Genomic DNA, 17241 nt, shown 5'->3' on the forward strand with positions numbered 1-17241 from the left:
TTAAAGCTTGGTTGACCTTGTAGACTGCATTGTTGGTTAGGAATGCTAAGCGGCTGACTTTCATGCTGTTGTGGTGAAAAACGTCTATTGTTACAAAAATGTGTTTACTGTTACTGATAATTTTACACGTACTGATGATTAAAATTTTGTCAGTTATTAAAATTACGCTGGTAGTTGTGGAGTGCCTAATGAAAATTGTCACTTTCGGTATAAATTTGTCACATCGGGTTTTCTTTACATATTCTTAATTCTAAATAGAGCAATAGTTAAAGAGCGGTTTTGATAGATATAAAGTATAGTAGAAGAGAAGGCAGCAGTGCAGAAAACTAAAGATGAAACAGCACTACTACAGCTCGGGGCCCTATGCTCGCTACGGCACATATTCATTAAAGTGTAATGAATCCCCTGAGGTTAATTACGCGCTACAAATAAATTTTAGCTTTTGCACTACAGGCAATGTCGGTAAAGATTCAGAAATAAATTGCTGTATCCATACTAATTCAGGTTTTTGCATTACACGAAATGTTGGTAAAAATTCAAGAGCAAATTGTCGTATCCAGTTCAAAGCTAGTTTCTGCGTTACAGGTAGTAGCGGTGAAAGTACAAAAATAAATCGACGCATCCAGTTCAAATCGTGTATCTGCGCTCTGTCATTATTAAATTCCTTAGTTTTTCTCACGGATAAAAACTGCTCGTAATCAACGTTATCGTCTCTGAATTTGTGAACACGTTCAGGTTTGTGTGTGAATCTGTTCGTCTGTGTCATTTCGGATTTCAAGTTGCGTAGCTTTTCAGATTTTAAATCGCGTACTCTTTGTAGATTACCCAAATTAAACGCGCTGCGCGAGTCTGGCAAATGTTCGAAAAGTGGCGCCTGCTGTGATGTGTTATTAACTGAAATATTTTTAATCTCTGTTACTTCTTGCTGTAAACTTGACAGTTTTCTACGTAACGTGTTGTTAGATGAATCGATCTCATTAATTGTCTGCTGTAAATTTTGAAATTCAGGTGTTTGATTAAATGAAACCGGTGAAGTATCGTCTGATTTATTGTCATTAGCATTTTCGATAGCATCAATGCGACTGGCCAATTCATCATATTTTTCAGTCAGTATTTTTGCCTGATCATCGGTTTTAGAATCGGATGCATTAATCTGTTTTTGCAACTTACGCGTAGTTTCGCTCAGTTTTTTAACATCAGCTCTGATGACATCGCAATCCTGTGTTAGTTCTAATTGTTCGAATCTGTCTGTCACTGTTTGAATATTTACTGTGTGTGTATCTGTTTTTGATTTAAGATCAGAAATTTCGTCACGTAATTCTGTGTTCGACTGTTTGATGGAATTAATTTCGTCGGACACTGAGGCAATATTATTGTCTACATACGTCTTTGCTTTCGCGAACATTTTGCGTTTGTCTTCTTGTCTTTGTGCAGTGATTGTTTCCATGACTTGACGTTTGACTTTATTTTGATCTTGAATAAATTTGCGGAAATGCGTATCACTGTTTTGTATGTGAAGATTAAAGCGTTCGTCAATCTGAGTATTCTGTTGTTCGAATTTCGCGTCGATCTTTTCATCCATTGTGCGCGAAAGTTCTGCTGTCATTGCTTTAAACTCGTCGCGTAATTGTGTGGCTTTTTCAGAGCATTGTTTAGCGACTCCGCTAATTTCGTCTCTGAGTGTTTCTGTTGCGGCTGTTTGCATTTCCCTTAATTCTTGCGCAACAGACTTAATTTCTTCGCTATTTTTTCGTGAACAAGCCTCAATTTCCACGCGCAACTGTTCCTTAGTGTCATGACACTGTGCGGCAACGGCTCTAATTTGTTCACTAAGCTGTCTGGAATTGTCGTCTAATTTTTCATTTAACTGTCTGGAATTGTTGTCTAATTTTTCATTTAACTTGTCTTGTTTTTCGTTCTGTTGTTTGACCTGTTCACTAAGTTCTTTGTGATTTTTGTCTTGGCTTTCATTCTGTTGTTTAAATTCTTCCCTAAATTGTAGCAGTATTGCCAAAATTGGATCCGACACAAAATTAGCATTTCTATTCTCTGTGCTGTTTAACGGTGGATCTGGAATTGTCGCGCTTTGCGTGACCATTTGGTCATTCTGCAATTTACAAAAAGGATTATCATTCGGACCTACACTGTCACTCACTATTTCGGAATGAAATAAATCCGTCGTACTTTGTGTATCCTGTTCATTTTCATTAGAAAAATTCGTCTGTACATTACTTGAATTCTCCGAACCGGGTGCGTTAAGCTGGGCAGCGCTCATTACAATAGACCGCTCCGCGTCATCAATTGTCGTCAATTTAACAGACGAGACAATTGAGTTCGTTTGTTCCTCATTAAGATAAAAGTCACCATTAGTGGTTGTAATGCACTGATTGTTAGTGAACGCAGGATTGTCATCATTACACTGCGTGTCACAATTACTATCGGTCACGTTGTTTAAGTCGGTAAATTCATTCATAATACCTCGCGATACACTATTCATAGTCTTTCGCGGCATTTTTACAGTAGTCACAATTATTCACAAAACAATAAACACAAATGCAAAAACAACACACAAATACAACAGAGCAACGAATTGCCGTTGACCTGTAGAAAGAAAGTCACAATATTAGTAAAAGCGTAGCGCCAAATCCTAATTATATCTAAGCAAATAAGAGCAGATATCTGACTGTTGTTCAAAAGATTCTCAACGAAATACGATCCTGGACTGGGTGTCGCCAAGTGTAACCTCCCCACAAAAATTTAAAAGAAAGGACATAAATATTTAATAAAATGGAGCCAAATGAAACCTTCCCACAAAATGTTTGACCTGACAATATTTTGAATGTTATCAAGAATACAACGTAACGTAATCTCCCAGCAAATCAATTCAATGACAATGACCATTAGACAAAAATTAGCAATCTGACTCAAGTATAAATTCCTCACAAAACAAAATGAAAGTCAATTCAGTGATAAGAAAATCTCAGTGATAATGAAATTTCAATTAAACCGAAATATCGGTCTTTGGCCCTGTACAAAAATCAGAATTAAATTCTTACCTCATTGTAACTGCTAGTCACATTTCTGCTCTTATTCTTGCGCACACCTTGGAGGAACTGCATTGCAAATAATAATATTCCTTTTTTTTTTAATTTAACTGAGACTTTTGTTTAAGGGAAGTGGAACTTCAATTAAATAAATTTTTTTTTGTAAAATTGCTTTTGAAATCAAAATTATTATTGGGGCACTTGTTGGAAATTAATTACAATAAATAAACTTTACATTATCTGATGATTACCTTAATTAACAATATACCTCATTCAGCATCTTGACCAGTGTTGCCCACAGACTGCTCTGCATGACGACTACTAGCGTACTTCACGACGACTACCACTGAACTGCTCTCAACGACTACTAACAGAGTACTGCCCTCAACTAGACAGAGCTACAGACTCGCAACGACTTACTGACAGACTGAGAACCGCTCGCAACACTCGCGCGGTCAAGCGCATACTCTCTGGTCACAGATGCTACAATGCCTCGCCATCACTGCAAAATGAAAGTCAATTCAGTGATAAGAAAATCTCAGTGATAATGAAATTTCAATTAAACCGAAATATCGGTCTTTGGCCCTGTACAAAAATCAGAATTAAATTCTTACCTCATTGTAACTGCTAGTCACATTTCTGCTCTTATTCTTGCGCACACCTTGGAGGAACTGCATTGCAAATAATAATATTCCTTTTTTTTTTAATTTAACTGAGACTTTTGTTTAAGGGAAGTGGAACTTCAATTAAATAAATTTTTTTTTGTAAAATTGCTTTTGAAATCAAAATTATTATTGGGGCACTTGTTGGAAATTAATTACAATAAATAAACTTTACATTATCTGATGATTACCTTAATTAACAATATACCTCATTCAGCATCTTGACCAGTGTTGCCCACAGACTGCTCTGCATGACGACTACTAGCGTACTTCACGACGACTACCACTGAACTGCTCTCAACGACTACTAACAGAGTACTGCCCTCAACTAGACAGAGCTACAGACTCGCAACGACTTACTGACAGACTGAGAACCGCTCGCAACACTCGCGCGGTCAAGCGCATACTCTCTGGTCACAGATGCTACAATGCCTCGCCATCGCTGCAAAATGAAAGTCAATTCAGTGATAAGAAAATCTCAGTGATAATGAAATTTCAATTAAACCGAAATATCGGTCTTTGGCCCTGTACAAAAATCAGAATTAAATTCTTACCTCATTGTAACTGCTAGTCACATTTCTGCTCTTATTCTTGCGCACACCTTGGAGGAACTGCATTGCAAATAATAATATTCCTTTTTTTTTTAATTTAACTGAGACTTTTGTTTAAGGGAAGTGGAACTTCAATTAAATAAATTTTTTTTTGTAAAATTGCTTTTGAAATCAAAATTATTATTGGGGCACTTGTTGGAAATTAATTACAATAAATAAACTTTACATTATCTGATGATTACCTTAATTAACAATATACCTCATTCAGCATCTTGACCAGTGTTGCCCACAGACTGCTCTGCATGACGACTACTAGCGTACTTCACGACGACTACCACTGAACTGCTCTCAACGACTACTAACAGAGTACTGCCCTCAACTAGACAGAGCTACAGACTCGCAACGACTTACTGACAGACTGAGAACCGCTCGCAACACTCGCGCGGTCAAGCGCATACTCTCTGGTCACAGATGCTACAATGCCTCGCCATCGCTGCTATGTTACATACGTGTTTCAACGTATATTTGTATTTGAATACACATGCCTATATCAGTTTCTTTGGAACTTCAGTGTATATTGCAGATAGTAGTTGCAAGGTAGTGTTGATCTAATTTGAGGACATAACTAGGAACCTGAAGAGTAACATCTATTATTGGCAAAATTAACTTTCATTTTTGGTGAAATGCGCATCCATATGTTGAGAATCAGCAGCATTTTCCCATCAGTTAACAGAGTGCTTCTCTGATTAATGATTTTTCTCAACATTCTTTTCATTTCCAACCTAGTTTGATAGTTACAAAATTGGCAAAATATTCATTTTGACCCTTTGTGGGCATCCATGGCCACCCAACTCATACTTTACAACACTACAGACAAAGCCGACAAGCTCCTTAGCATAGTAAAAAGCATGTGGTAACAATAATCGTGCTGTTGCTTGCAAAGATTGGCAGTGTCATAAACGATGTAGTACAGCCTCTGTCAGTGTTTGACACAACCACAATTCAAGACAACCACTGCCGAAAACTACATTCACTTGTTTGACATGTGGCTTCCAATACTGGATTCTGTAAGCCAATTCCCAATTTCCTCTTGTGGTTGGTCATGTAAACACTCTAGTGCCAGTTCTGGAAGTGCTGTTTCTAGTTGCTGGGTTTCAAATTCCACAATCAATTTTCATTTCCATGTAAATACACAACTGTGTCTGAAACACACACAGGTTGTCCAGTTAGGTCTCGTTGTTGAAAAGTTTTGGCTAATGTAGACTGAGTGATTTTATGTGTAGTGGTGTCTGGTATCCCGGTCTGACAGTTTGGACGGCCCGCCAGAAGGTACGGACAGACATAGATGACAGCCGCTAGGCTGCACCCCTGTAACCAGGGTGTGCTACTGATGCTGCCACAGCACTGTGCGTGGGCCACACCTGCCAACCCCCCAGCGGGTCCTCAACTCTCTTGTGGATACGTGCGTGGCGAGCACGGGGCCCCGAGCTATTGCAGCCTTCCTTCTTTCCAGGGCTGCATTTCCTTCCCCTTCCCCTCCTTTGCTCTCCTTGCTCCTTCCCCCTCGCCCTCTCTTCTCCCTCTCTTGGTGTCCTTGCTTATGTTGGCCCCCACTATCCTTCTGGTTATGTTGGTTTTGCAATTTGGCTTTGTTGCGTAATCCCTTCCTATTGGCACTCCCGGGTCACCCTCTGGGGTTTGACCTCCATTACTAAATTTCTCTTCCGTAGTGTGAGCCATTTGGGGAAGAGCACCTTACCTAGTGTCTCCGACGTGTGCCCTCCTAGTTCATTTCACCTTCTCTTTCACGTCGTTGTCTGATGCTAGGGCCCATAGCCAGCACGGTAGCCAGCCCGTGTGGTGGGGTCGCTACGTACCCTTTTGGTTGAGCCCCCTGAACACACAGGATCACACTTCTGATACCTGAGCTGTGACCACCTCATGCAAGCCTTGGAGTGGTTGCTCGTCATCCTGGAGCATCGGAACTCCCGGCAGTGGCCGCCGTGCCAGACGGCCCTTGCTGTGGCTGGGTGGCGCCCGTGAGGAGAGCTCCTGATCGGAGTGGGTGGTATCAGGGCGGACGCTATGCAAATGAAACGCATATGGGTCCAGACCTCTGGCTGTTCTTCTGCGGCCGTCTCTCTGCATGGAACTGATTCTTCTAGTGCTGCTTCTCCTGCCCCTTCAGCCTTCCCTTCCATGGCTACCTCTTGGGAAGAGGGTCAGGCCCGTCGGCTAGGGGCAAAGCCTCTCCCCCGCTATCTGGTTTGCACCACTACTGATGGGGATACTTTCACCAATACCAAACCTTTATTCTTTGTGGAACACATTGAAGACAAGTTTGGCGAAGTGGACTCCCTGAGCAAGATGCGATCGGGTTCGTTGCTGATCCCAACAGCTTCAGCTGCCCAGTCTGCTTCCCTTCGTGCCTGTGCCCATCTTGGCACAATTCCTGTGTCCATTACCCCCACCAGTCTCTAAATGTGGTTCAAGGTGTGATTTTTCACAGGGACCTCATCCTTCAAACTGATGAGGAACTTCGGGACAATCTCGGACGGCAGGGTGTTCACTTTGTTCGGCGTGTTCAGAAGGGTCCTAAGGACAACCACATTGATACTGGTGCCTTTATTCTGGCCTTTGAAGGGGATACCCTCCCTGAGAAAGTAAAGATTATGGTTTATCGATGTGATGTGAAGCCATACATCCCACCTCCTATGAGGTGTTTTAAGTGCTTGCGTTTTGGACACGTCTTCCCGCTGTTCGCAGGCCCCTCTCTGTGGTGACTGTGGACGTCCACTCCATGAGGGGAGTCCCTGTATTCCCCCTCCTGTGTGTGTTAATTGTCATGGCAATCATTCTCCACATTCACCAGATTGCCCAGTATTTAAGAAGGAAAAGAAGATACAGGAGTGTAAGTCCCTTGATCGTTTAACCTACACAGAGGCTCGTAAGAAGTATACACGTATTCACCCTGTGTTCATGACATCTAGTTATACTTTAGTTACATCTTCACCCCTTCCTCCCCCTTCCTTACCCCAGTCCCGGACCCCCTCTCCTCCCCCCCTCCGCTGCGGCTCCCATTACCTTCTCCTCTGGGTGCTGCTCCCCCTCTACAGCCAGAGAAGCGTCCCACTCCTTCGGCGTCTGCCGGTCAAGGGCGCCCCTCCCGTGATGCCCCTTCCCGGCACCTTCCAGGCCAAAGGTCTGCTGCTACGCGATGACTGCGAGAACTGCAGTCTGTTGGCTCCAGGTTGCCCGATCTCTTTCTGTTCCCGATCTTGCTGCAGCTGGCTCCTTTATGCCACACAGCCCTCCTCGATCTCAACCTGAAAAGAAGAAGAAACATAAGTCCCGGGACAAAGAGCCTTTGGTGTCACCAGAGGTCCCATCCCCAGCTTCACAACCAGATTCTGACCTGTCGTTCATGGATGTCACCCCCTCCTTGTCGGTGACGGGTGGTGACCCGGTGGTATGACTGGCTTTAGCCTGTTCAGCCCCCTTTTAAATCATTGTTCTGTGGTTATCCAGTGGAATTTTAATGGATACTACTGTCACCTCCCAGAATTGAAATACCTTATTTTGTCTTACTCTGCAGCTTGTGTGGTTCTACAGGAATCTCATTTTACTGATGCTAACTCACTGAACCTCTGTGGGTTCCTTGTTTTCTGTCGAAATCGGGTCGGACCCCTGCGGGCTTCTGGCGGCGTTTGTACGTTGGTCGGTACAGACATTGCTAGCGCGTGGATTCCTCTTCAAACTACATTGGAAGCGGTTGCTGTTAGGGTCCACCTGGACTCTGAGGTCATGGTTTGCAATCTTTCTCTCCCTCCTGACAGGACTCTTACACCTGCTGCCTCAACTGCCCTTCTTCAGCAACTTCCTCTTCCCTTCCTCCTTCTTGGGGGTTTTAATGGTCATCATCCCTTGTGGGGCAGTGCATTTCCATCTAGACGAGGTCTTCTCTTAGATCAGTTTATTACAGACCACGACTTGTGCCTTCTCAATGATGGCTCCCCTACTCATTTCAGTGCCGGTCTTGGTACCTTTTCTGCCATTGATCTTTCTCTCTTTCTTCTCCCTCTCTCCTCCCTTCATTACACTGGTCTCCACACGATGACCTTTGTGATTGTGACCATTATCCGTTAATTCTCTCTCTCCCTTCCCGCTCCCTGATGGACAGCTTACCTCGTTGGTCTTTCCAACGCGCTGATTGGCCTCCCTACACTGCATAGGTCGCGTTTTCTCCCTCTGTGTCGGGTTGTATTGATGACGTCCTACGTGACGTGTCTGACGCGATTGTTCGCGCTGCTAGCCCTTGCTGTACCGCGCTCATCTGGACCCTTTCGTCGCCGGCAAGTCCCGTGGTCGAGTACGGCCATTGCCATTGCCATCCGTGATCACCATCGAGCTTTGCAACATTTTAAGAGAGACCCATCCATAGCCAGCCTTATTACCTTTAAACGCCTTCACGCTAAAGCCCGTTATTTAATGAAACAGAGCAAACGGATATGTTGGGAATGATTTGTTTCTTCCTTCGGTTCTACTGTCCCTCTGTCACGAGTGTGGGCTACTCTTCGCTCTCTCCAAGGTTGCCATCGGCAGTCCAGCCTCCCAGGCCTTCACCTCCCAGATGGACTTTGTACGGACCCGTTGATTCTTGCGGAACATCTTGCGAGCCATTTTGCAATGGCATCAGCATCAACCTCCTATCCGGCTGCTTTACTTCACCAGAAACAGTGGGCCGAAGCTTCCAACTTATGTTTTACCCATTGTGAGTCAGAATCTTACAACGAACCTTTTACTGAATGGGAATTTCTTTCCACACTTTCTTCTTCTCATGATAAGGCCCCTGGCCCAGACTCCATTCATAACCAACTGCTTCAACATCTCAGTGCTCCACAACGGCAACTTCTTCTCTGGGTGTTTAACCGTATCTGGCTCCAGAATGACTTCCCTTCTCAGTGGAGGGATAGCATTGTGGTTCCTGTCCTTAAGCCTGGTAAGAACCCCCTATTTGTTGACAGCTATCGGCCAATTAGTCTGACAAATGTTGTTTGCAAGTTACTTGAACGGATGGTAGCCCATCGGCACAATTGGGTCCTCGAATCTCGGGATCTATTGTCCCCTTACCAGTGTGGCTTCCGAGAGGGACAGTCTCCGATCGATCATTTTTCTTCGCTTGGAATCCGCCGTTCGGCAGGCTTTTTCCCAGCGCCGCCATTTGGTTGCAGTATTTTTTGACCTACACAAGGCCTGTGACACGGCCTGGCGCCATCACATCTTACTTACACTTCATCAGTGGGGTCTTCGGGGCCCAGTCCCGATTTTAATCCGCCAGTTCCTGTTCCATCGGTCATTCAGGATTCGGGTTGGTACTGTTTTTAGTTATCCACGGACCCAGGAGACGGGCATGCCACAGGGTTCTGTCTTGAGTGTCCTTCTTTTCCTCATTGCTATCGATGGACTTGTGGCCTTTGTCAGTCCTTTGATACCCCTGCCCTGTATGTGGATGATTTCTGCATTTGGGTTAATTCCTCTTTGATGGCCTCTGCAGAGAGGGTGTATACAACCCGGGACAACCGGGAGATCCAGGAAAAACCCGGGAATTTTTTCATCCGGGAAAAACCCGGGAATTTTTTAGAATTCCGGGAGTTTTTATTTTTTAGTTTTTGGTTAAGTTTTTGTAACTTTGACTGGTAAGAACCAATACTCTAACAAAGAACATAACTGTATCTCGCTACTGCAGAATAATACTGCAGCAACAAAACACAAACGAGAGGAAAAAAAACCAAAATAGAGAAAAAAACGAAAATAAAAATTAAGTTGCAAAGGAAATGCACCATATACAAGAACAAAACACAGTGCTCATACAAGCGTCTGCCAACAGCAAAATGTGTCAAAGGCTTTAGGAAGACTATGCAATGTTTCATAACGACAAATTGCCTCCGATGAGCGTGACGTCACAACTGTTTACATTAAATTTGTTGCAGCGGTTGCGAGCGAGCTTATGAGCATGTGCAGATGAGTCGCGTATGAGTAGTAAGCAGCCAGATGCTATCCGGAAAAATTTTACTGGTGCGCCTAAGCTGCCAGATTCACGTATGCGCAACAGGCCCGGAACTAGAGGGTGGGGGCAAACCAGGGTATCTGCCCCGGGTGGCAGTTTCAGAGGAGGAGGGGGGGGTAGGGTGGTGGTGACAAATTCATATTATTGAGGAAAAAGACCTTGTTTCACAAAGCGCCAAGCATCCAGCGCACATTGCTCTATTATGACTCATATGATTTTGAACGCATCTACATCTACATCCATACTCCGCAAGCCACCTGACGGTGTGTGGCATCCCTGTTGGTTTTTGAACATTTTTGATCAAACTCTAAGTTGATTTCTGAATGAACCGTAAATTGATTTTTGAATGCATGCGTAGTGTACGTGATGTCTCTGCCAGGGGAATCCCTGTCGCATCTAGGAATAAACCTTCCTGCAGACAAAAGGGGACAGGTCTGTACGAACTGAGCGAATAAAGCCGAAAGGGTGAATGACAATCGCTGTTTATGTGGTTGACCAGGTTCGCAAATGATCAGCGCTGTTATAATTCCTAGCGAATTCCATAGATTAAGACTATCGGAGTGGAAATAAACAACTAACAGGAATAACAGGCAACAAAGATTGTATTGAAGAAAATGAAATTTTGACAGAAAATTTTTGGCCAGACCGCTACACTACTAAGGGACAGTTATACAATCCCCGCCTAGCAACTGCTTAAATTATATTCTGGGAGTAGCGCGGAAAATGCGTTGTACGTACACGTAATAATGCCTAACCAGAGAATAAATGCGGGATAACTAAACCGGCGATTGTGGCAGGGTTAGTGAAGTTAACCAGAGAATAAATGTTGACACTGGCTGCAATAGTTACAGAATTAGTGATGACAAGATTGTTTGTTAGGCGAGGAAGGAGAAGAAATGGGGAGTCACAGAAATTACGGAAGAATATGACGATTCCAAATTTATATAAAATTTTCGTGCTACTACTTTTCGATCTCATGCTTCAGAAGCTAGATAGTAAGAATGAAATGTGAAACTATTTCCTAACATAAAACTTTTCGCTTGTAGTAGGCCTAATACGCATCTGATATTGGTACTCCGTGAATTATATTCTGTCGTGTTATAAAAATGACCATTTGTGCCAAAACAGTCTCGTTTATTTGCTGTATGTAACAATTGCTGCAGTGACAAAAAACACGTAATCAGATCGAGAAACCACACCAGTATTGGGTGCTGTTTGTATTAACAGATTTTCTAGTAGTAGACAACAACATTTAGTTTTTTCATATACCAAACGTTGATGAACTTTGATGAGGTAATAGATTCTTTCCCAGAAAGGAAAGTACGCCATATAAAGCTGTGGCAAGATTAGAGAGGAAAGAAAAGCTAGGGCTTAAGGACTGAAGAAATGTGTACTGTCTTGCTTGTCTCTTAACTTTACTCGTTTTATGTATCATATATTTAATTTTATGCCACACGAAACAGCAAGTTATTAGCTAATAGGCAGTAAAGATTGCAAATTTTCTGAAGAGTTCTTGTTCTGCCAGTTACAAATAATCCCATCCGGCATTAATTGCGAGATTTTTTTTAAGAGAGGTAGGATGTCAGACCGACCGACTGGGAGCAGGAGAGGCACCGCAGGACATTTTAATTTTCACTGGCCGGAATATAGTTTGATTGCACCCATTACAAAATACTACACGTTTGAATTCCACAGAGCGTAATACAGAGACGTGCGATGGAAGAATGCTGTGTGAAGAGGCTTGGCAGTGCACTTCGGCACACTTTAAGACCAAATAACATGTCTTACGTTCCCTCGACATATATGTTTTATGTATGAGACTATTCAGAAAGATATGCGCTACAAAATGAAGATATTTTTTAAAAGTCGATTTTTTTAAATTTTTGGCGTACCACCTCAAACACTCGAGGGAGAGGGAGCGCCACTATCTAGTATTGCCCCAGTTCAGAAATGTTGTAGATCCGGACCTGATGCACAGAGCAGTCTGAGTTGTAGTGGGGAGGTGGTAATCTCCACGTGACCCGTGTTTACGTTAAGTGATTTTGTTGTTTCCTCTTCGTTTATTGCTCTCATGTCAGATGAAAACAAAACGGATTTCTGTGGCCGGGAGCTATCAAGTGAATAAAAAATATATTCACATAATTACGGAAGGCTAAAATATATTATTAGTTTCAGATTTTATTTTGTTTCCATCTTTCTGACAGTCAAGCATTAATCGCCTTGCAGAACAATGAAGTTATTTTTGTCGGTTTGTTAAAGAAATTTGACTTTTATTAATCTTTTCTGCTGAGGCCAATTTATTTGAAACGGAGTGTTTAATTCCACACTATTGGCTAGTTTCAACTGTTCGCTGCATTTCAAGTTCACGTTTTCATCTTCTAGCATGTATGGTATTATGCCATAATAAAGAACCAAACATTAGATAATACAGTACTTGTACTCCAAGAAAATTTACATCTGAATCTGGACAAACGAATGTGCACTTTAAACCGAATTATGCATTTTAGTATGGTTCACAAAATTCCCATGCTCTTGGAGTATCCTCTAATGTCTTGTTTCTTTTATGACATAATGTAAGATCTCTTTAATGTTTTACATGTACGAACGTACGGACTTCCTTCATCATTGTAGCTGCGCAAGTGCGGCGACGCTTGTCATCTGGTGCAGCTGTTGAAACGAATCTATTTCTACCAGATCGTGGGAAAATATTCCAAATGATTGTTTGGAAAGCATTATTTTCAAGTAAAGTAAATTTCCTTTTACACAAGATGAATTCTGTGCGTGACTGTCCAATGAATTTCTTAAATCACAGAGCGGTTCACTCTCATTCAAAAATCAAATCCTTGAGAACGAACATTTAGAATATTTTCGAGCCCAGAAGATCAGACATTTACGTCGTTTTTAAAAATTTTACTGGCAGATTTATGTGATGTATCTTAAAGTGTAACACGCACAAAAAACATCAATATTATGTGTGAAAGCTTAGCTTCTCTTGCAGCTTATTAATCTTAGATACCAACATTATACGTGAAAGCTTTTCTTTTCTTGTAGCAACACTATGTATAGTAATTTAAACCATTACCTTTCCCTGTTTGTGTGTTCGCGCTACTTAACAGTGATGTAGCTATTGCCTGACTGCATCACGTGTCCTATGCTCTGAATATCCGCTGTCATCGGTTGGCAAGATCACTTGACATGAGCTACGACTGGCTTACAAAAGCAAATCGCAATCTCGATTTCAATCCTTCGGAAAGTAACATGCATTGTTTGGTGGAATTCAAATTTATACTTTCGTAATACGAAAATGTGCAGTGTACATGTTGCTGCACATCAGACATCGTTCCAAAACGTGTTTTATCCCTTGAGTTTTGTTTTCTAAAGTGTCGGGAAATTCTACGCTGGTGTATAAAATCACAACCATTGAAAGGATTATAAGTTTTACAGTTCCGAGGAAAAGTATACTGTTACTTAACGGGAGAAAGTGTATTTTCAACCGGGAAATCTGGGAAAAATCCAGGAATTTTATTTCCTCGGCCACGTATACACCCTGGCAGAGCGGCAGCCCCAGGGAGCTATACGGCGTGCCTCTGCATGGACCCTCTCACACGGGTTTCAATTCTCTCGTTTAAAATCAGCGGTGGTCCACTTCTGTCGCTGTACTACAATCCACCCTGATCCGGAACTCTATCTCGATGCACAACGATTGCCTGTGGTCCCACAGTTTCGTTTCCTAGGTCTTCTTTTCAACAACAAGCTCACTTGGCTGCCCCATATCAGACTTCTGAAGGTATGATGTTTCCGTAAACTCAATGTCGTTCGCTTCCTTGCTCACTCCTCTTGGGGTGCAGACCGCTCCCTCCTCCTCCGTCTTTATCGTGCTCTAGTTGTGTCTCGCTTGGACTATGGTTGTCAAGTTCATGGTTTGGCTGCTCCTTCCACACTGCACGTGCTGGATCCAGTCCACCATCGTGGTATCCGTTTGGCCACTGGTGCCTTCCCTACTAGTCCTGTTGATAGTCTACTGGTTGAAGCTGGGATCCCCCCCCCCCCCCTTTCTGTTCAAAGACTATGGACGTCGCCCACCTGATTCCCGCCCTCGGGCGGGTTGCGGGTTTACCGGTTGGGCTCCGCCTCGCAGCCTTGCATCTCTTTGCTGTGATTTCAGCTTCCTTCTTTGTCCTGTCTTCCTCGTTCCTTCCTTCCCCCCCCCCCTCCACCCTGCCCCCCCTCCCCCTGCCCCCCCCCCCCCCCCCCCCGCGGTTACTAGATGGTGGGGAAGTAGAAACATTAAACTGAGGATAAAGTGCCATTGTCTGACTAAATAAGAAACTGGAACAGCTGGATTCCATATGTGCTATTTGACTGGTCTAGCAAAACTGTTTCACCTCATAACGTGTAAAAATGGCTTCCAAAATTCAGTTTTCATCTTCTGGAAGTTTTCACATGTAAATGCTGTGATTATACCAACTTTTTAACTTTAGCTAGCAGGCTTGTGTTGCGTAGAAACAATGTGATCACACACATGATACATTGTTGCTTCCGTGCTCTTTGTATTTGGCAAACAGGTCCTTATCCATATTATGTTTCCAAATTGGGTTTCATCAGGTTATGTGCAATACCAGTAACTGAAAATTTGTTAAATTTTCGCTATTTATTAGCAGAAAATAAAAACTGTTTCAAACTGTCTCTATAAAATATCCCTTATGGGCAAAATCCACATTTATTAGGTAGTTTTGTGTTGTCAAATTTTGGGGAAAAGTTGCATCTATATTCAGATTGATCACAAAATGCAGACTTTTCAAGTCCCTAAATATAACTTACAGAAAAGCTGTGGTGTAGTGCCAGTTCATGATGCGGCACTCTTGTTCTGATTCAGTGCATTGTTATCAAGTCTGGATTGAACTGACGTAATTCGATAGTTCAAGGCACTATATGTTACGTTATATGAAATGGCCTAATCTTTGCTATGTGGAAGAGTAAAGTTAAGCACAATGGCACAGAAATATTAATATATTACCATCTTATTTTCAAATATAGTTAGATTAGTTGAGAGAGTCATTAAATATCCGAATTGCCTTTAATGACTGATATTTACAGATTTATCTTCTTAATTAAAAGGAAAATTTGCCAAAGACCTTCAGTAGCATTCATTATGTCTTTAGGTGTGAATCTGAAAAGAGAATATAATCATGGTTTTGTCTAAGTTATTTATGCTATTGTTTAGATGTGTGTTTAAAATAATATTGTGATGTATTCAATTCTAAAATGTGGTCTTTCTTAATTAAATTGCAGCAGTCAGCACCAGTTACACCACAGACCCAAATTTCATCAAATCCAGCTATGTTTGGCACTGTTTGTGATAGTGGAGGAAGCATTAGTTCACAGGGCTCAACTCCACCAACCAATCTTTCTTCAGCTTGTCTCCTTGTAGCAGCTGCTGTTGGTCCTCTTGCACCAGGTTTCAAATTCCCAAAAACTAAGAAGGTAAGTCAAATTATTTTGTTTAGTAGTTACACAGAATTCCATTGTTTGTTTGAAATAGACTGATCTAGACGTATCATTCCAACTGCACACGTCCCACATCATTACAGAGCCTCCAACATCTTGAACTGACCTATCCCAACTGTTTATGTAATAATTTTTATATGTTTCTGGTAACGTGTTGAAGAAATATAATTACAAATGTGGCAATGGAAAGTTCTGGTGGAAAAGTACTAACTCTCCAAATACTAGAGGCATTGTCATAGGCAGTTCCATAAACAAGACTGAAAACTTCAATAGCTGTTGGAAAAATCTTTTTTCTAGTAAGAGAGTACACACACACACACACACACACACACACACACACACACACACACACACAGGTTCACCAGATAAGAATGCAGTAGGGAGAGGCAGTAGGCAGACATTATAGAGATGTAACATGGGCACTGGCACTAGTTTTTTTCTTTTTCCTGCAGCATGCGGAGGTGATGGTGACTTGGAGGAATGGAGTAGCAGGGCATGACATTGAGGAAGGGGAGACTGCGGGGAAGAGGTTGTGGGTGCAAGATGAATTAAGGTTGGGTCCTGGGACGGGATACATTGTATGTGAAGCCAGGACTAGCTGAGATTGAGGCCAGGAGGATGGCAGAAAAAAAGTATATGTGTTGCAAAGATAATGTCTATTTATGTGGTTAAGAGAAGCTGTTGTTGGGGGAAGGGTCCAGATGGCATGAGTTATGAAGTGGCTATTGAAATCCAGCTTGTTGTGCTAAACAGTGTGTTTGGCCCTCAGTGCTCAGTTTGGTTCTGGGTCACAGTATAGTGGTGACCATTCAGTTGATTGGGCAACTGGGTGGTGGTCATAGGCTCATAAAATGCTGTGAAGAAAGTGCAGTAGATCTGATATATGACATCACTGTTTTCACAGGCAGCCCTGCCTCTGAAGTAATAGGAAAATCATGTGATAGCACTGGAGTAGGATATCATGGTTTGGTGTACTGGACACTTCTTGCACATGGACATTAAACAGGGATATGATTCATGTGGCAGGGGGTTTGTTAGCGGATGTGACAAATGAATGGATAAGGGTATTGTGTAGATTGATTGAACGGCAGGAAACCTCTCTGGGAGAGGCACAAAAGATTGTGGGAAGGATGTTGCTCATTTCTGGGCACAATTATAGATAATCAAAGCTCTGGTGAAGGATATAAGTCAGTTGTTCCAGTCCGAGGTAATACTGAGTGATGAGACTTGTGTTTCTCTGCAGCTGGTTTCTGACGGCGATTGAAGGATTATAGGTGTATGAGGATATGGCATGGGAAATCTGTATGTAGACTTGGTTGGGGGGGGGGGGGGGGGGGGGGCGACAGCGTCTGTCCGTGAATACCATAGTCTGGTGACCTTCAGCATCTGGGTAAGGAAATTTCTGGTTG

General features: G+C 42.5%; 1 protein-coding gene across 1 annotated transcript in view; it reads left to right on the top strand.

Annotated features, from left to right (window-relative positions):
- The window catches only part of LOC126184024 (uncharacterized), a 344076-nt gene that overhangs the window by 252504 nt on the left and 74331 nt on the right, over nucleotides 1–17241 (top strand). The window contains exon 16 of the mRNA XM_049926377.1: nucleotides 15617–15808. Within this exon, the coding sequence (XP_049782334.1) occupies nucleotides 15617–15808 (192 nt within the window). The remainder of the gene's footprint in view (nucleotides 1–15616; nucleotides 15809–17241) is intronic.

This window comes from Schistocerca cancellata, chromosome 4, assembly GCF_023864275.1.
Source record: "Schistocerca cancellata isolate TAMUIC-IGC-003103 chromosome 4, iqSchCanc2.1, whole genome shotgun sequence".
Classification (NCBI taxonomy): domain Eukaryota; kingdom Metazoa; phylum Arthropoda; class Insecta; order Orthoptera; family Acrididae; genus Schistocerca; species Schistocerca cancellata.